A 19,564-nucleotide genomic window follows, 5' to 3' on the forward strand; every position below is an offset into this window, starting at 1 on the left:
AAGATGTCAAGCAAATAGGCACTGAGTTTGAAGGTAGGCCTTGAAATATATCCACAGGTACACCTTCAATTGACTCGAATGATGTTAATTAGCCAGTCAGAAGCTTCTAAAGCCAGGACATTTTCTGGAATTTTCCAAGCTGTTTAAAGGCACAGTCAACTTAGTGTATGTAAACTTCTGACCAACTGGAATTGTGATAGATTATTTCACTGTCTGTAAACAATTGTTGGAAAAATTACTTGTCATAACCGACTTGCCAAAACTACAGTTTGTTAACAATACATTTGTGGAGTGGTTGGAAAACGAGTTTTAATGACTCCAACCGAAGTGCATGTAAACTTCTGACTTCAACTGTATGCTCAATTTATTTTCGATCTTTCAGGATTCACTTGTTGGCAATTTGCTCAGACTTATTCAAACAATGCGGCCTCCGTCAAAGGCATCTACAAACAAAGGTATGTGAGCTATATTCCACCTATATCGTCTGATTTATGGTGATGTATGCTTTTCACTTACAGTTGCAAAGGTATGGGCTATGTGCAGTGCATTCGGAAAGTATTCAAACCCCTGCCCTTAACTTTTTCTTAATTTTTGTTACTTTACAACCTTATTCTAAAATGGATTAAGTACATTTTTATTCAATCTACACAATATAAAAATGAACAGATACTTTATGTAATTTTCAGACCCTTTGCAATGAGACTTGAAATTGAGCTCAGTTGCATCCTTTTTCCATTGTTTATTCTTGATGTTTCTACATCTTGATTGTTGTCCACCTGTGGTAAATTCAATTGGTTGGACATGATTTGGAAAGGCACACACCTGCCTATATAAGGTCCCACAGTTGATGGTGCATGTCAGAGCAAAAACCAAGCCAGGAGGTCGAAGGAATTGCCCGTAGAGCTCCAAGACAGGATTGTGTCGAGGCACAGAGCTGGGGAAGGGTACCAAAAAATTCTGCAGCATTGAAGTTCCCAAACTGAGCAATCAGGGCAGAATGGCCTTGGTCAGGAAGGTGACCAAGAACCTGATGGTCACTGACAGAGCTCCAGAGTTCCTCTTTGGAGATGGGCAACCATCTCCACAGAACTCCACCAATCAGGACTTTTATTGGTGGAGTGCTCAGTAGAAGGCACATGACAGCCCGTTGAGGTTTGCCTAAAGGACTCTCAGAAAGTCAGACACAAGATTCTCTGGTCTGATGAAACCAAGATTTAACTCTTTGGCCTGAATGCCAAGTGCCACGTCTGGAGGAAACATGGTACCATCCCTATGGTGATGCATGGTGGCAGCAGGATCGAGGGAAGATAAACTGAACAAAGTACAGAGCAATCCTTGATAACCTGCTCCAGAGCGCTCAGGGCCTGCGACTGGGGGCAAACATAACAACAACCCTAAGCACACAGCCAAGACAACACAGGAGTGGCTTCGGGACAAGTCTCTGAATGTCCTTGGGTGGCCCGGACATGAACCCAATCAAACATCTCTGGAGAGACCTGAAAATAGCAGTGCAGCAACGCTCCCCATTCAACCTGACAGAGCTTGAGAGGATCTGCAGAGGAGAATGGGAGAAACTCCCCAAATACAGGTGTGCCAAGCTTGCAGCGTCATACCCAAGAAGTCTCGGCTGTAATTGCTGCCAAAGGTGCTTCAACAAAGTACCGAGTAAAGATTCTGAATACTTACGTAAATGTTATTTTTCAGTAGTTTTTTTTGTGTACATTTGCAAAAATGTCAATGCTTTTGCTTTGTCATTATGGGGTATTGTTTGTAGATTATGTACCAGCCTTATTCTAAAATTGATGGGAAAAACGATTTAATCCATGTGGAAAATATCATGGCGTTTGAATACTTTCCGAATGCACTGTTTATGTTATTGTTACTATGTTGTAGACTTGCTGACTCTTTACTCTGTGATTCTAGCTTTTGAGCCTGTGGTCAAGCAGAAGAGTGAGAAGGACAAACTGAAGGATTTGTTTCCTGCATTATGCAGGCCAGACAATCCTGCTCCTGAGGTAAGTCTTTGTGCTATAACGTAGTTCATTGGCGGGTAAAATATACATTATAGACTACTTTGGTTGACCGTGTGACCTACTGATATTTGGCATACCTTTTCTGACCACAACCCCCCCCCCCCCCCCCCCCCAGGCCATACTAGACGAAGACGATGTGAAGATCGCAGACGCCGCCATGAAGGAGTTGGAGATGTTCATGCCCAGTGTGAGTAGATCAGACTCAAAGAGCAAGAGCAGGTAAAGAGATTTCCCCAATTAAACTCTTATTGGCTTCAAGTGTACATTTTCCTCAGTTACATAGATTGGAGCTCATAGATTGCATTCCTCAGGTCGGATAAAAAGAGGCGGCACAGCAGAAGTCGGAGCCGAGACAGGGACAGGAGGAGGCGTCATCGTTCTCGGTCCCGCTCCAGATCTCGATCTAGGGACCGTGATCGTCAGAGAGACAGAGACCGTGAGAGGGACCGCGACCGTGGTAAGAAACGTGCGTCTCGCTGGAGTGAGCGCAGTCGCACCCCTAGCCCCCACAGAGACCGAGACAGGGACACAAGGGAAGGTTCTGACCGGTGGAAGGACAAACACGTGGACCGCCCTCCACCAGAGGAGCCTACCGTAGGAGACATATTCAACGGCAAAATCACCAGCATCATGCAGTTTGGCTGCTTCGTGCAACTGGAGGGACTGAGGTCAGTAAAAGAGTTGTTAATGCTTCGGCAAAAGTCATTAGTTCAATAGTGATGAACTTGGTTTGCGATTGAGTGAGCAATGTTGAAAGCCTTATCTGTTTTGCATTGTAGGAAACGCTGGGAGGGGTTGGTGCACATCTCTGAGCTACGCAGAGAGGGACGTGTTGCCAATGTGGCTGATGTGGTCCAGAAAGGTCAACGAGTCAAGATCAAGGTGCTGTCCTTTACTGGCTCCAAGACCAGTCTCAGCATGAAGGTGAGTGGCTCAATATGGTAGAATACAATGTGCCTTTAAAAAGTATTCATACGCCATCAAATTGTATTGGTCACATACACGTGTTTAGCAGATGTTAATGCGGGTGTAGCAAAATGCTTGTGCTTCTAGCTCTGACAGTGCACTAATATCTAACAAATTACACAACATATACCTGATATACACACACATTTAGTAAAGGAATGGAATTAAGAATATAAAAATATATGGACAAGCAATGTCAGAGCGGCATAGAATAAGATATAGTAGAATAGGATACAGTATATACATATGAGATGGGTAATGCAAGATATGTAGACATTATTAAAGTGACTAGTGTTCCATTTATTAGTGGCCAGTGATTTCAGGTCTGTTTATTTATTTATTTATTTATTTATTTATTTCACCTTTATTTGACCAGGTAGGCAAGTTGAGAACAAGTTCTCATTTACAATTGCGACCTGGCCAAGATGAAGCAAAGCAGTTCGACAACATACAAAAACAGAGTTACACATGGAGTAAAACAACATACAATCAATGATACAGTAGACAAAAATAAGACTATATACAATGTGAGCAAATGATGTGAGATAAGGGAGGTAAAGGCAAAAAAAGGCCATGGTGGCAAAGTAAATAAAGTATAGCAAGTAAAACACTGGAATGGTAGATTTATAATTTGAAGAAAGTTCAAAGTTAAAAGGTGCAGGCAGCGATCGGTTGAGGAGCATGCATTTAGTTTTACTTGTATTTAGGAGCAGTTGGAGACCACGGAAGGAGAGTTGTATGGCATTGAAGCTCGTCTGGAGGGTTGTTAACAGTGTCCAAAGAAGGGCCAGAAGTATACAGAATGGTGTCGTCTGCGTAGAGGTGGATCAGAGATTCACCAGCAGCAAGAGCGACATCATTGATGTATACAGAGAAAAGAGTTGGCCCAAGAATTGAACCCTGTGGTACCCCTATAGAGACTGCCAGAGGTCCGGACAGCAGGCCCTCCGATTTGACACACTGAAATCTATCAGAGAAGTAGTTGGTGAACCAGGCGACGCAATCGTTTGAGAAACCAAGGCTACTGAGTCTGCCGATGAGGATGTGGTGATTAACAGAGTCAAAAGCTTTGGCCAGGTCAATGAATACGGCAGCACAGTATTGTTTCTTATCGATGGCGGTTACGATGTCGTTTAGGACCTTGAGCGTGGCTGAGGTGCACCCATGACCAGCTCTGAAACCAGATTGCATAGCGGAGAGGGTGCGGTGGGATTCGAAATGGTCGGTAATCTGTTTTTTGACTTGGCTTTCGAAGACCTTAGAAAGGCAGGGTAGGATGGATATAGGTCTGTAGCAATTTGGGTCAAGAGTGTCACCTCCTTTGAAGAGGGGGATGACAGCAGCTGCTTTCCAATCTATGGGAATCTCAGACGACACGAGAGGTTGAACAGGCTAGTAATAGGGGTTGCAATAATTTCGGCAGATAATTTTAGAAAGAAAGGGTCCAGATAGTCAAGCCCAGCTGATTTGTAGGGGTCCAGATTTTGCAGCTCTTTCAGAACATCAGCTGAATGGATTTGGGAGAAGGAGAAATGGGGGAGGTTTGGGCGAGTAGCTGTGGGGGGTGCAGTGCTGTTGAATGCAGTAGGGGTAGTTAGGTGGAAAGCATGGCCAGCCGTAGAAAAATGCTTATTGAAATTCTCAATTATAGTGGGCTTATCGGTGGTGACAGAGTTTCCTATCCTCAGTGCAGTGGGCAGTTGGGAGGAGGTGTTCTTATTCTCCATGGACTTTACAGTGTCCCAGAACTTTTTAGAGTTTGAGTTGCAGGAAGCAAATTTCTGTTTGAAAAAGCTATCCTTGGTGTTTCTAACTGCCTGTGTGTATTGGTTTCTAACTTCTCTGAAAAGTTTCATATCGCGGGGGCAGTTCGATGCTAATGCAGAACGCCACAGGATATTTTTGTGTTGGTTAAGGGCAGTCAGGTCTGGGGAGAACCAAGGGCTATATCTGTTCCTGGTTCTAAATTTCTTGAAAGGGGCATGCTTATTTAAGATGGTGAGGAAGGCATTTTTAAAAAAATAACCAGGCATCCTCTACTGACGGGATGAGGTCAATATCCTTCCAGGATACCAGGGCCAGGTCGATTAGAAAGGCTTGCTCGTTGAAATGTTTCAGGGAGCGTTTCACAGTGATGAGTGGAGGTCGTTTGACCGCTGACCCATTACGGGTGCAGGCAATGAGGCAGTGATCACTGAGATCTTGGTTGAAAACAGCAGAGGTGTATTTAGAGGGCACGTTGGTTAGGATGATATCTATGAGGGTGCCAGTGTTTGCGTCTTTGGGGTTGTACCTGGTGGGTTCATTAATAATTTGTGTGAGATTAAGGGCATCAAGCTTGGATTGTAGGATGGCTGGGGTGTTAAGCATGTCCCAGTTTAGGTCACCTAGTAGCACGAGCTCTGAAGATAGATGGGGGGCAATCAGTTCACATATGGTGTCCAGAGCACAGCTAGGGGCCGAGGGGGGTCTATAGCAGGCGGCGACGGTGAGAGACTTGTTTTTAGAGAGATGGATTTTTAAAAGTAGAAGTTGAAATTGTTTGGGTACAGACCTTGATAGTAGGACAGAACTCTGCAGGCTATCTCTGCAGTAGATTGCAACACCGCCCCCTTTGGTCGTTCTATCTTGTCTGAAAACGTTGTAGTTAGGGATGAAGATTTCAGAGTTTTTGGTGGACTTCCTAAGCCAAGATTCAGACACAGCTAGGACATCCGGGTTGGCAGAGTGTGCTAAAGCAGTGAATAAAACAAACTTAGGGAGGAGGCTTCTAATGTTAACATGCATGAAACCAAGGCTATTACGGTTACAAAGTCATCAAAAGAGAGCGCCTGGGGAGTAGGAGTGGAGCCAAGCACTGCAGGCCCTGGATTCACCTCTACATCCCCAGAGGAGCAGAGAAGAACGAGTATGAGGGTACGGCTAAAAGCTATAAGAATTGGTCGTCTGTGACGTCCAGAATAGAGAGAAAAAGGAGCAGGTTTCTGGGGGTGATAAAATAGCTTCAAGGTATAATGTACAGACAAAGGTATGGTGGGATGTGAATACGGAGGAGGTAAACCTAGGCAGTTAGTGATGATGAGAGAGATATTGTCTCTAGAAACATCATTGAAACCAGAAGATGTCATAGCATGTGTGGGTGTAGGAACTGAGAGGTTGGATAAGGTATAATGAGCAGGGCTAGAGGCTCTACAGTGAAATAAGCCAATAAACACTAACCAGAACAGCAATGGACATTGCATATTGACATTGAGGAGAGGCATGCTTAGCCGAGTGATCAAAGGGTCCAGTGAGATTCAGACAGCTAGCCGGGCCATAGGTAGCAAGCTGGTGGAAGATGGAGGGAGGTCTGTTTTTAGCCACCTCGTGCGTTTCCGTCTGTGGGTTAGTGGGGTTCTGTGTGGAAGGGGGGACCAGTCCAAGTTGGCAAAATAGTTAGTTATAGTGGCCCAAGAAAAGTGTCCGATAGACCTATTCAGATCGCAGCCGATAAGACAGCTCACGATTAACAATTAGTGGGCCGCAGATGGGCGATCAGGTTACGTCGCGACGGAGGGGCCAGTTGGATAACTCCCTCGGGCAGATAACGTCGGTGGTCCAGTCGTGAAGGCCCGATGGGGCTCCGCATCGGCAGTAAAGCGGGTCAGGATAGGTGATTGTAGCCCAGGAGACACTTCAGCTGGCTAGCTCAGGAAAAGCCCACGAGTGGCTGACGGAACTCTTCAGCTGGCTAGCTCCGGAATAATGTGTGTTAATTCCGGGACCGACGTTGCCAATAGTCACTCAGGTAGCAGCTAGTTAGCTGCAAGATCCAGGTGTAAATGTCCAGAGCCTGCGGTAGAAATCGGGGAAATGAGAGAGAATAGGTCCGGTGTGCTCTGGTTTGAGTCGCGCTGTACAAAAACTGGCGATAGCTTTTCGAGCTAATGGATAGCTGAGGACAGCTAACCGTGGCTAGCTGAACTCCAACGTTAGCCAGTGAAAATGGCTAACCTCTGGCTAGCTTCTGTTGTGGATTTCGGATTTGAGGTAAATAATACTTTCTTTTTTAAATTGATGAGGCGGGTTGCAGGAGAGTGCTTTGAGGTTGAGTTTTAGAAGAAAAAATGTAAAAAGATAATGCGAATAAAAATATGTATATATATGGGACACGACGAGGGTAAAGGACGTCTGAACTGCTACGCCATCTTGGAATAATGTATGTAGGCAGCAGCCTCTGTGCTAATGATGGCTATTTAACAGTCTGATGGCCTTGAGATAGAAGCCATTTTTCAGTCTCTTGGTCCCAGCTATGATGCACTTGTACTGACCTCGCTTTCTGGATGATAGTGGGGTGAATGGGCAGTGGCTCGGGTGGTTGTTGTCCTTGATGATCTTTTTGGCCTTCCTGTGATATCGGGTGCTGTAGGTGTCCTGGTAGACAGGTAGTTTTCACCCGGTGATGCATTGGGAAGACTGCACCATCCTATGGAGAGACCTGCTGTTGTGGGTGGTGCAGTTGCTGTACCAAGCAGTGATACAGCCCATCAGGATGCTCTCGATTGTGCATCTGTAAAAGTCTGGGGGTTTTAGGTGACAAGGCAAATTTCTTCAGCCTCCTGAGGTTGAAGAGGCGCTGTTGTGCCTTCACCACACTGTCTGTGTGAGTGAACCATTTCAATTTGTCAGTGACGTCTACGCTGAGGAACTTGAAGGTTTCCATCTTCTCCATTGCGAGACTGCGAAAGTGGATGGGGGGGTGCTCCCTCTGCTGTTTCCTGAAGTCCACAATCATCTCCTTTGTTTTGTTGAGTGAGAGGTTATTTTCCTGGCACCACACTCCAAGAGCTCTCATCTCCTCCCTGTAGGCTGTCTTGTCATTGTTGGTAATCAAGCCTTCTACTGTTGTCATCTGCAAACTTGATGATTGAGTTGGAGGTGTGCTTGGCCACTCAGTCATGGGTGAACAGAGAGTACAGGAGGGAACTAAGCACATACCCCTGAGGGGCCCCTGTGTTGAGGATCAATGTAGTGGAGGTGTTTCCTACCTTCACCTCGGGGCGGCCCATCATGAAGTCAGGACCCAGTTGCACAGGGCGGGGTTCAGTCTCAGAGCCTCGAGCTTAATGATGAGCTTGGAGGGTACTATGGTGTTGAATGCTGAGCTATAGTCAATGAACAGCATTCTTACATATGTATTCCTCTTGTCTAGATGGGATAGGGCAGAGTGATGGCGATTGCGTCGTCTGTGGATCTAATTGGGACAGTAAGCAAATTGAAGTGGGTTTAGGGTGACGGGTAAGGTAGAGGTGATATGATCCTTGACTAGTCTTTCAAAGCACTTCATGATGACAGAAGTGAGTGCTACAGGGCGATTAGTAATTTAGTTCAGTTACCTTTGCTTTCTTGGGTACAGGAACAATGGGGCCATCTTGAAGCATGCGGGGACAGCAGACTGGGATAGGGAGAGATTGAATATGTCCGTAAACACTCCAGCCAGCTGATCTGCGCATGCTCTGAGGATGCGGCTAGGGATGCCGTCTGGGCCGGCAGCCATGCGAGGGTTAACACGCTTAAATGTCTTATTCACATCGGCCACAGAGAAGGAGAGCCAACAGTCTTTGGCAGCGGGCCGCGTCAGTGGCACTGTGTTATCCTCAAAGCAGGCAAAGAACGACGTGGCTGGTTTTACTTTTGTAGTCCGTGATTGTCTGTAGACCCTGCCACATACGTCTGACGTCTGAGCCGTTGAATTGCGACTCCACTGTCTCTATCCTGACATTTTGCCTGTTTGATTGCCTTGCAGAGGGGAAAACTACACTGTTTGTATTCTGCCAAATTCCCAGTCACCTTGCCATGGATAAATGCAGTGGTTCGCGCTTTCAGTTTTGTGCAAATGCTGCCATCTATCTACGGTTTCTGTATAGGGTAGGTTTTGAGTACAACATCTCCTATACACTTCCTGATAAACTGAGTCAGTGTATTCGTCTGTTGTTCTCGGAGGCTACCCGGAACATATCCCAGTCCGCGTGATCAAAACAATCTTGAAGCGTGGATTCCGATTGGTCAGACCAGCGGTGAATAGTCCTTAGCATGGGTACTACCTGTTTGAGTTTCTGCCTATAGGAAGAGAGGAGCAAAATTGAGTCGCGTTCAGATTTGCCGAAAGGATGGCGGGGAGGGCCTTATAGGCATCCCGGAAGTTGGAGTAACAGTGGTCGAGTTTTGGCAGCGCAAGTCCTTCAGTCGATATGTTGCTAGAATTTCGGCATCCTTTTTCTCAAATTTGCTTTGTTAAAATCCCCAGCTACAATAAATGCAGCCTCAGGACATATGGTTTCCAGTTTGCATAAAGTTTGAGGAGGGGATATACACAGCCGTGACTATAACCGATGACAATTCTCTTGGGAGATAATACGGTCTGCATTTGATTTGAGGTATTCTAGATCGGGTGAACAAAAGGACTTGAGTTCCTGTATGTTATCACAATTACACCATGAGTTGTTAATCATGAAACACACCCCCGCCCTCCTTCCCAGAGAGATATTTATTCCTGTCTGTGCGATGAACTGAGATTCCAGCTGGCTGGACCGACTCGGCCAGTATATCCCAAGAGAGACATGTTTCCGTGAAGCAGAGTATGCTACAATCCCTGATGTCTTTCTGGAAAGAGACCTGCTCCCTGAGCTCATCAGCTTTATTATCCAGATGGTAATATACACTGCTCAAAAAAAATAAAGGGAACACTTAAACAACACAATGTAACTCCAAGTCAATCACACTTCTATGAAATCAAACTGTCCACTTAGGAAGCAACACTGATTGACAAAAAATACTGTTGTGCAAATGGAATAGACAACAGGTGGAAATTATAGGCAATTAGCAAGACACCCCCAATAAAGGAGTGGCTCTGCAGGTGGTGACCACAGACCACTTCTCAGTTCCTATGCTTCCTGGCTGATGTTTTGGTCACTTTTGAATGCTGGCGGTGCTTTCACTCTAGTGGTAGCATGAGACGGAGTCTACAACCCACACAAGTGGCTCAGGTAGTGCAGCTCATACAGGATGGCACATCAATGCGAGCTGTGGCAAGAAGGTTTGCTGTGTCTGTCAGCGTAGTGTCCAGAGCATGGAGGCGCTACCAGGAGACAGGCCAGTACATCAGGAGACGTGGAGGAGGCCGTAGGAGGGCAACAACCCAGCAGCAGGACCGCTACCTCCGCCTTTGTGCAAGGAGGAGCAGGAGGAGCACTGCCAGAGCCCTGCAGCAGGCCACAAATGTGCATGTGTCTGCTCAAACGGTCAGAAACAGACTCCATGAGGGTGGTATGAGGGCCCGACGTCCACAGGTGGGGGTTGTGCTTACAGCCCAACACCGTGCAGGACGTTTGGCATTTGCCAGAGAACACCAAGATTGGCAAATTCACCACTGGCGCCTTGTGCTCTTCACAGATGAAGGCAGGTTCACACTGAGCACATGTGACAGAGTCTGGAGGCGCCGTGGAGAATGTTCTGCTGCCTGCAACATCCTCCAGCATGACCGGTTTGGTGGTGGGTCAGTCATGGTGTGGGGTGGCATTTCTTTGGGGGGCCGCACAGCCCTCCATGTGCTCGCCAGAGGTAGCCTGAACTGCCATTAGGTACCGAGATGAGATCCTCAGACCCCTTGTGAGACCATATGCTGGTGTGGTTGGCCCTGGGTTCCTCCTAATGCAAGACAATGCTAGACCTCATGTGGCTGGAGTGTGTCAGCAGTTCCTGCAAGAGGAAGGCATTGATGCTATGGACTGGCCCACCCGTTCCCCAGACCTGAATCCAATTGAGCACATCTGGGACATCATGTCTCGCTCCATCCACCAAGGCCACGTTGCACCACAGACTGTCCAGGAGTTGGCGGATGCTTTAGTCCAGGTCTGGGAGGAGATCCCTCAGGAGACCATCTGCCACCTCATCAGGAGCATGCCCAGGCATTTTAGGGAGGTCATACAGGCACGTGGAGGCCACACGCACTACTGAGCCTCATTTTGACTTGTTTTAAGGACATTACATCAAAGTTGGATCAGCCTGTAGTGTGGTTTTCCACTTTAATTTTGAGTGTGACTCCAAATCCAGACCTCCCATGGGTTGATAAATTGGATTCCCATTGATTATTTTTGTGTGATTTTGTTGTCAGCACATTCAACTATGTAAAGAAAAAAGTATTTAATAAGATTATTTCATTCATTCAGATCTAGGATGTGTTATTTTAGTGTTCCCTTTATTTTTTTGAGCAGTGTACTTGCAAGTAATATACTTGGAAGCGGTGGGTGGCGTGCGCGCCTCTTAAGTCGGACTAAAAGACTACTCTGAGTACCTCTCCTTCGCCGGCGTTGTTTTGGGTTCTGGAATCAGTTCATTTGCCCTAGGGGGTGCGAACAATGGATCTGCTTCGGGAAAGTTGTGATGCTGGTAGTGCCGATGAGTTACCGGCGCTCTGATATCCAATAGTTCTTCCCGGCTGTATGTAATAACACAACATTTTATGGGCTAACAATGTTAGTAATAATACATAAAAACATTTTTTTAAATACTGCAGTTTCCTAAGAGCAAGAAGCGAGGCAGCCCTTTCTGTCAGTGACAGTTGTGACTTATTCAGAAGGTTGTTACAGCCTGAATTCAAAATGGATTAAGCAGATTTTTTTCCCCCCCTCACCTATCTACACACAATTCCCAATAAACTTGTTTTTAGAAATTTTTGCAAATGTATTAAATTCAGAAATCCAATTTACATAAGTATTCACATCCCTGAGTTAATAAGCAATTTTGGTGGCGATGACAGCTGCTTTGAGTCATCTTGGGTATGTATATCAGCTTTGCACATGTGGATTTTCTCAAGCTCTGTTAAGTTACAATAGATGGTGAGTGTTGGTGAACAGCAATCTTCAAGTCTTTCCACAGATTTAATGGGACTCAAGTCTAGGCTTTGGTTGGACCACTCAGACTTTCACATTCTTGTTCTGAAGCCATTCCAGCTTTGCTGTGTCATTGTCCTGTTAGACTGGGGTGAAGATTTACATTCCAAGTTCATTTACACTCTGAAGCAAGTTCTCATGAAGGATTTGCCTGTATTTGGCGCCATTCATTGTTCTCCCTATCCTTACCATTCTCCCAGTCCCTGCTGCTGAAAAGCACCCCCATAGCATGATGCTGCCGCCTCCATGCTTCACCGTAGGGATGGTGTTAGACAGGTGATGAGCTGTGCCTGCTTTTCTCCAGACATAGTGCATTTCATTCAGGCCAAAGAGTTCCATTTTGGTCCCATCAGACGAAAATGTGATACCACAGGGGCAAACCCTGTGGTATCACATCATTAGTAAATGTTGGTGTTGTGACAAACCCACTGAAAATAGGCAAATTTCCGTGTGAAAAATGTATCACTTTTTTGAGCGCTCACCAGTTTGCATCCATGTAATCATGTTGGTAATAATATGGGCATTTGAAGTACTTTTCCTGTTGAAAAAAATGTATATTCCATTTTATATTTATTATCCTAAAAATGTATGTTTATTTTTTGACAACTGCAAACTTGAAGGAGTTGGTTTGTCATCGGCCTCCCCCTTGCTTGAAGAACAAAAGAGAAAAGGCCCACCCCCCACACTTGGGTGCTATGGCATGACTTACCTGGACCACATTGAGATGTACCCTTTTTGTTAAGAAGTCAGCTGTTAAATGAGGTGAAAATGAGACTGGAGTGCCACTAAGTTTTTTTTTAAAGACTTTGGAACTTTTGGAAAGCACTATGAAAGACATGTTTAATTATTACTGAAACACTGGCTCTCCTCTTGGTTGCCAGGATGTAGACCAGGAAACGGGGGAGGACCTGAACCCCAACAGGAGGAGGAACCAGGGCCCTGATGGTGAGGAGGAGAAAATCATGAGGAACCCCGACCGCCCAACCAACCTCAACCTGGGTCACGCCCCTGAGTTGGAGGATGACACACTGGAACGCAAGAGACTGACCAAGATATCAGACCCCGAGAAGTGGGAGATCAAACAGGTATGTGTGCACACAAGGTTTTTATCAAGACCTCTTGACTGTTATTAATGTGATTTTTGACCTAATAATGCTATTTTTCTTCTGTTCTCAGATGATTGCTGCTAATGTTCTTTCTAAAGAGGAGTTCCCTGACTTTGACGAGGAGACGGGTATCCTCCCCAAAGTTGATGATGAAGAAGGTAAAACATGACTTATGTTATTGTGTGTTCTACAACGGGTTGGTCAAAACAAGCTTTGTGATTTGGTTGAGATGTGTTCTAAGCCATACAAAAAAAAACTGTTTTGCATGGGTAAGCCTAGGATGCAAAAATGGGCATCTCGTTTTCTGTTCCATCTGAGAAATCCCTGCCCATCCACTGTCTCACCGGCCCAGCCAGCCAATTCATTAACTGATCTCCACTGTAAAAAAAAAGTATGTAGACATTATTTCCTCTTGCTTCTAGCCTGTCATTTGGTTTGCAACAACAGGGATTTGTATAAACGTTGCCGTCAGTCTCTCGACATTTGCAACATTGTATCAATATTGAAATTTCATCTCCACTGTCATATTGAGAATGAACGTGTCAGGACGAGACATCTTTTCGCAGTCAGTCATGAATCGGCATCATTTGTGTGTGTGTGTGTACAAAGAAATGTCACTAGAAAAACCGGTCCAACTAAATGAAAGGCAGCTACTTTGCTATTATAGCATAGTTTGATGTGACTGTGTTAGTTGTAGTTGGCTAGCTAGCAAGCAAGGGAACATTTAGAACAAACGACTGGGTCGCATCTCTGGCAACCTAACTTATTGGAAAATATATATTTTTTTATTTGACTCGTAACCCATTGTAGAAAAGCAATTGTACACTTGTGCTTGTGTAAACTTTTGTTTTTGCACGATTGTCCTAATCTACGGTACTCTGCTCCGCCTCGTACCTATGGCCGCAGCACAGCCGTCCTCAGAGTAATTTAGCACGCCCTCATGTACATTTGCTGTATAGAAAACCACTGTCGGTTTAGATTCACATCAATGTATTGATGCTGATTTGCCCATGTCTTTCTTTCAGATGAGGACCTGGAAATTGAGCTGGTGGAGGAGGAGCCTCCGTTCCTGAGAGGACACACTAAACAGAGTATGGACATGAGCCCTGTCAAGATTGTTAAGGTATGTTTCCATGTCCTCTTGATCACCCTACTTTCAAGGCAAATTTGTTTGAGTGCTTTCATCCTGTTTAGTAGTGTGAACAATTGCAGCTGACTTTGTTTCCCTCTGTCAGAATCCAGATGGCTCGCTGTCCCAGGCTGCCATGATGCAGAGTGCTTTGGCTAAGGAGAGGAGGGAAGTGAAGCAGTGTCAGCGAGAGGCTGAGATGGACTCTATTCCCATGGGCCTGAACAAACACTGGGTAGACCCCCTGCCTGATGGTATGTCCCAATGGAAGCACACAGTAATCCAAAACACAGTCCGGTCTGAGCCACTACATCAGACTTCCTCCAGTGTAGCAGCAGCAGCCCTCAGGGTTTGCAGGGCTGGAGATGGTTGTCTGGTTTCCTTTAGCATCCTAACAGGCTGGATAGAGTGGCCTGCTGTAGTATGCTGTGTCCTCCATGGCCCAGGGTTATACAGTGAGGGGGAAAAAGTATTTGATCCCCTGCTGATTTTGTACGTTTGCCCACTGACAAAGAAATGATCAGTCTATAATTTTAATGGTAGGTTTATTTGAACAGTGAGAGACAGAAAACAACAACAAAAATCCAGAAAAACGCATGTCAAAAATGTTATGAAATTATTTGCATTTTAATGAGGGAAATAAGTATTTGACCCCTCAGCAAAACATCAGTAGTGCTTGGTGGCAAAACCCTTGTTGGCAGTCAGACATGTCTTGTAGTTGGCCACCATGTTTGCACACATCTCAGGAGGGATTTTGTCCCACTCCTCTTTGCAGATCTTCAAGTCATTAAGGTTTCGAGGCTGACGTTTGGCAACTCGAACCTTCAGCTCCCTCCACAGATTTTCTATGGGATTAAGGTCTGGAGACTGGCTAGGCCACTCCAGGACCTTAATGTGCTTCTTCTTGAGCCACTCCTTTGTTGCCTTGGCCGTGTGTTTTGGGTCATTGTCATGCTGGAATACCCATCCACGACCCATTTTCAATGCCCTGGCTGAGGGAAGGAGGTCCTCACCCAAGATTTGACGGTACATGGCCCCGTCCATCGTTCCTTTGATGCGGTGAAGTTGTCCTGTCCCCTTAGCAGAAAAACACCCCCAAAGCATAATGTTTCCACCTCCATGTTTGACGGTGGGGATGGTGTTCTTGGGGTCATAGGCAGCATTCCTCCTCCTCCAAACACGGCGAGTTGAGTTGATGCCAAATGGCTCCATTTTGGTCTCATCTGACCACAACACTTTCACCCAGTTGTCCTCTGAATCATTCAGATATTCATTGGCAAACTTCAGACGGGCCTGTATATGTGCTTTCTTGAGCAGGGGGACCTTGCGGGCGCTGCAGGATTTCAGTCCTTCACTGCGTAGTGTGTTACCAATAGTTTTCTTGGTGACTATGGTCCCAGCTGCCTTGAGATCATTGACAAGATCCTCCCGTGTAGTTCTGGGCTGATTCCTCACCATTCTCATGATCATTGCAACTCCACGAGGTGAGATCTTGCATGGAGCCCCAGGCCGAGGGAGATTGACAGTTCTTTTGTGTTTCTTCCATTTGCGAATAATCGCACAAACTGTTGTCACCTTCTCACCAAGCTGCTTGGCAATGGTCTTGTAGCCCATTCCAGCCTTGTGTAGGTCTACAATCTTGTCCCTGACATCATTGGAGAGCTCTTTGGTCTTGGTGGAGAGTTTGGAATCTGATTGATTGCTTCTGTGGACAGGTGTCTTTTTTACAGGTAACAAGCTGCGGTTAGGAGCACTCCCTTTAAGAGTGTGTTCCTAATCTCAGCTCGTTACCTGTATAAAAGATACCTGGGAGCCAGAAATCTTTCTGATTGAGAGGGGGTCAAATACACTGCTTAAAAAAATAAAGGGAACACTTAAATAACACATCATAGATCTGAATGAAAGAAATAATCTTATTAAATACTTGTTTCTTTACATAGTTGAATGTGCTGACAACAAAATCACACAAAAATAATCAATGGAAATCCAATTTATCAACCCATGGAGGTCTGGATTTGGAGTCACACTCAAAATTAAAGTGGAAAACCACACTACAGGCTGATCCAACTTTGATGTAATGTCCTTAAAACAAGTCAAAATGAGGCTCAGTAGTGTGTGTGGCCTCCACGTGCCTGTATGACCTCCCTACAACGCCTGGGCATGCTCCTGATGAGGTGGCGGATGGTCTCCTGAGGGATCTCCTCCCAGACCTGGACTAAAGCATCCGCCAACTCCTGGACAGTCTGTGGTGCAACGTGGCGTTGGTGGATGGAGCGAGACATGATGTCCCAGATGTGCTCAATTGGATTCAGGTCTGGGGAAAGGGCGGGCCAGTCCATAGCATCAATGCCTTCCTCTTGCAGGAACTGCTGACACACTCCAGCCACATGAGGTCTAGCATTGTCTTGCATTAGGAGGAACCCAGGGCCAACCGCACCAGCATATGGTCTCACAAGGGGTCTGAGGATCTCATCTCGGTACCTAATGGCAGTCAGGCTACCTCTGGCGAGCACATGGAGGGCTGTGCGGCCCCCCAAAGAAATGCCACCCCACACCATGACTGACCCCCTGCCAAACCGGTCATGCTGGAGGATGTTGCAGGCAGCAGAACGTTCTCCACAGCATCTCCAGACTCTGTCACGTCTGTCACGTGCTCAGTGTGAACCTGCTTTCATCTGTGAAGAGCACAGAGCGCCAGTGGCGAATTTGCCAATCTTGGTGTTCTCTGGCAAATGCCAAACGTCCTGCACGGTGTTGGGCTGTAAGCAGAACCCCCACCTGTGGACGTCGGTCCCTCATACCACCCTCATGGAGTCTGTTTCTGACCGTTTGAGCAGACACATGCACATTTGTGGCCTGCTGGAGGTCATTTTGCAGGGCTCTGGCAGTGCTCCTCCTGCTCCTCCTTGCACAAAGGCGGAGGTAGCGGTCCTGCTGCTGGGTTGTTGCCCTCCTACGGCCTCCTCCACATCTCCTGATGTACTGGCCTGTCTCCTGGTAGCGCCTCCATGCTCTGGACACTACGCTGACAGACACAGCAAACCTTTTTGCCACAGCTCGCATTGATGTGCCATCCTGGATGAGCTGCACTACCTGAGCCACTTGTGTGGGTTGTAGACTCCGTCTCATGCTACCACTAGAGTGAAAACACTGCCAGCATTCAAAAGTGACCAAAACATCAGCCAGGAAGCATAGGAACTGAGAACTGGTCTGTGGTCACCACCTGCTGAACCACTCCTTTATTGGGGGTGTCTTGCTTATTGCCTATAATTTCCACCTGTTGTCTATTCCATTTGCACAACAGCATGTGAAATGTATTGTCAATCAGTGTTGCTTCCTAAGTGGACAGTTTGATTTCACAGAAGTGTGATTGACTTGGAGTTACATTGTGTTGTTTAAGTGTTCCCTTTATTTTTTTGAGCAGTGTACTTATTTCCCTCATTAAAATGCAAATCATTTTATAACATTTTTGACATGTGTTTTTCTGGATTTTTGTTGTTATTCTGTCTCTCACTGTTAAAATAAACCTACCATTACAATTATAGACTGATCATTTCTTTGTCAGTGGGCAAATGTACAAAATCAGCAGGGGATCAAATACTTTTTTCCCTCACTGTAGGGGAGGCTGTGTGGGTGTAAAGGTTCCTCCCAGGGTTCCTAGACTGGGTCTGGATCACAAGTCATCTGAAGGGGCGGAGGTTAAATATCATGCGAGTTCATCTCAATTAAAGACTCTTCCCTCTTACACAGTTGATGGAAGGCAGATTGCAGCCAACATGAGAGGAATCGGCATGATGCCAACTGACATCCCGGAGTGGAAGAAACATGCCTTTGGGGGCAACAAGGCCTCTTATGGCAAGAAGACAGCAATGTCCATCCTGGAGCAGAGGGAGAGCCTGCCCATCTACAAGCTCAAAGAGCAGCTCATACAGGTTTGATCAAAAGTTTGCTAATTATATATTGCTAATTATTTCTATTTCAACATCAGCCGTTTTTGATCATTTATGGCATAACATTTTGCTCACATCTCTGCTTCTCTATTACAGGCTGTCCATGATAACCAGATCCTGATTGTTATTGGCGAGACTGGTTCTGGGAAAACTACCCAGATCACCCAGTACCTGGCCGAGGCGGGCTACACCACTCGGGGGAAGATCGGCTGCACTCAACCCCGTCGTGTGGCAGCCATGTCCGTGGCCAAGAGAGTCTCTGAAGAGTATGGTTGCTGTCTGGGCCAGGAGGTGAGTGATCTCTCCACACTGCATATCTTAACACTTGGCCATGAGACGATGTCGAATACATCTGATCGCAGAACAATGTCAAACGTCTTGCCCTAGTTATTTCTAACTTGTGTATTCGTTCTTCTACACCAGGTGGGCTACACCATTCGTTTTGAGGACTGCACCAGCCCTGAGACGGTGATCAAGTACATGACAGATGGTATGTTGCTGAGAGAGTGTTTGATAGATCCGGACCTTGGCCAGTACGCCATCATCATGTTGGATGAGGCCCACGAGAGGACCATCCATACTGATGTGCTCTTCGGTCTGCTCAAGAAGGTATAGCAGGGTCTTGTTTCCCCTTTACTTCAGGGTCTAAACATCGTTAATATTTTAAAGAAACGTTTTGTGTTACGCTAGCTCTTCCTCTCCATGTTTTCAGACGGTGCAGAAACGCACAGACATGAAGCTGATTGTCACTTCAGCCACGCTAGATGCCGTCAAGTTCTCCCAGTACTTCTACGAAGCGCCCATCTTTACCATCCCAGGACGTACCTATCCAGTGGAGGTGCTCTACACCAAAGAGCCTGAGACGGACTACCTGGACGCCAGTCTCATCACCGTCATGCAGATCCACCTGACCGAGCCTCCAGGTACGGTTTTAACAAAGGTTATACCCAGTCTATAGTCTGTAATTCATAGTCATTTACCTAAATCATTGCATGAATGCAAATCCATTGCTATAAAATGTCAGTTTGTGATTCAACCTTGATTGTAAAGCGTTATCAACCTTTATGTCCTCTCTCGCTCCTTGTTTGCAGGTGATGTCCTGGTGTTTCTGACTGGTCAGGAGGAGATTGACACAGCTTGTGAGATCTTGTATGAACGGATGAAGTCTCTGGGACCTGAAGTGCCTGAACTCATCATTCTACCGGTCTACTCCGCGCTGCCAAGCGAGATGCAGACCCGTATCTTTGACCCTGCTCCCCCCGGCAGCAGAAAGGTTGTCATTGCCACTAACATTGCTGAGACGTCTCTGACCATTGACGGTATCTACTACGTTGTGGACCCAGGATTTGTGAAGCAAAAGGTGTACAACTCCAAGACTGGTATTGACCAGCTGGTGGTGACTCCCATTTCACAGGTAGACTGGTTAATCACTCAATTCATATTTATATTC

The 19,564-nt window shown here is 46.1% G+C and overlaps 1 protein-coding gene across 2 annotated transcripts in view; it reads left to right on the top strand.

Moving 5' to 3' along the window:
• The window catches only part of LOC106589300 (ATP-dependent RNA helicase DHX8), a 30,909-nt gene that overhangs the window by 8,640 nt on the left and 2,705 nt on the right, over positions 1 to 19,564 (top strand). For both annotated transcript variants that reach the window (XM_014179090.3, XM_082970392.1), the window contains 14 exons: positions 383 to 455; positions 1,924 to 2,015; positions 2,149 to 2,252; positions 2,345 to 2,701; positions 2,813 to 2,957; positions 12,811 to 13,014; positions 13,106 to 13,193; positions 14,061 to 14,158; positions 14,271 to 14,418; positions 17,915 to 18,096; positions 18,211 to 18,405; positions 18,538 to 18,723; positions 18,827 to 19,037; positions 19,206 to 19,528. In XM_014179090.3, the coding sequence (XP_014034565.1) occupies positions 383 to 455; positions 1,924 to 2,015; positions 2,149 to 2,252; positions 2,345 to 2,701; positions 2,813 to 2,957; positions 12,811 to 13,014; positions 13,106 to 13,193; positions 14,061 to 14,158; positions 14,271 to 14,418; positions 17,915 to 18,096; positions 18,211 to 18,405; positions 18,538 to 18,723; positions 18,827 to 19,037; positions 19,206 to 19,528 (2,406 nt within the window). The remainder of the gene's footprint in view (positions 1 to 382; positions 456 to 1,923; positions 2,016 to 2,148; positions 2,253 to 2,344; positions 2,702 to 2,812; positions 2,958 to 12,810; positions 13,015 to 13,105; positions 13,194 to 14,060; positions 14,159 to 14,270; positions 14,419 to 17,914; positions 18,097 to 18,210; positions 18,406 to 18,537; positions 18,724 to 18,826; positions 19,038 to 19,205; positions 19,529 to 19,564) is intronic.

Source organism: Salmo salar, chromosome 28 (assembly GCF_965601325.2).
Source record: "Salmo salar chromosome 28, fSalSal1, whole genome shotgun sequence".
NCBI classification, from domain to species: Eukaryota; Metazoa; Chordata; class Actinopteri; order Salmoniformes; family Salmonidae; genus Salmo; species Salmo salar.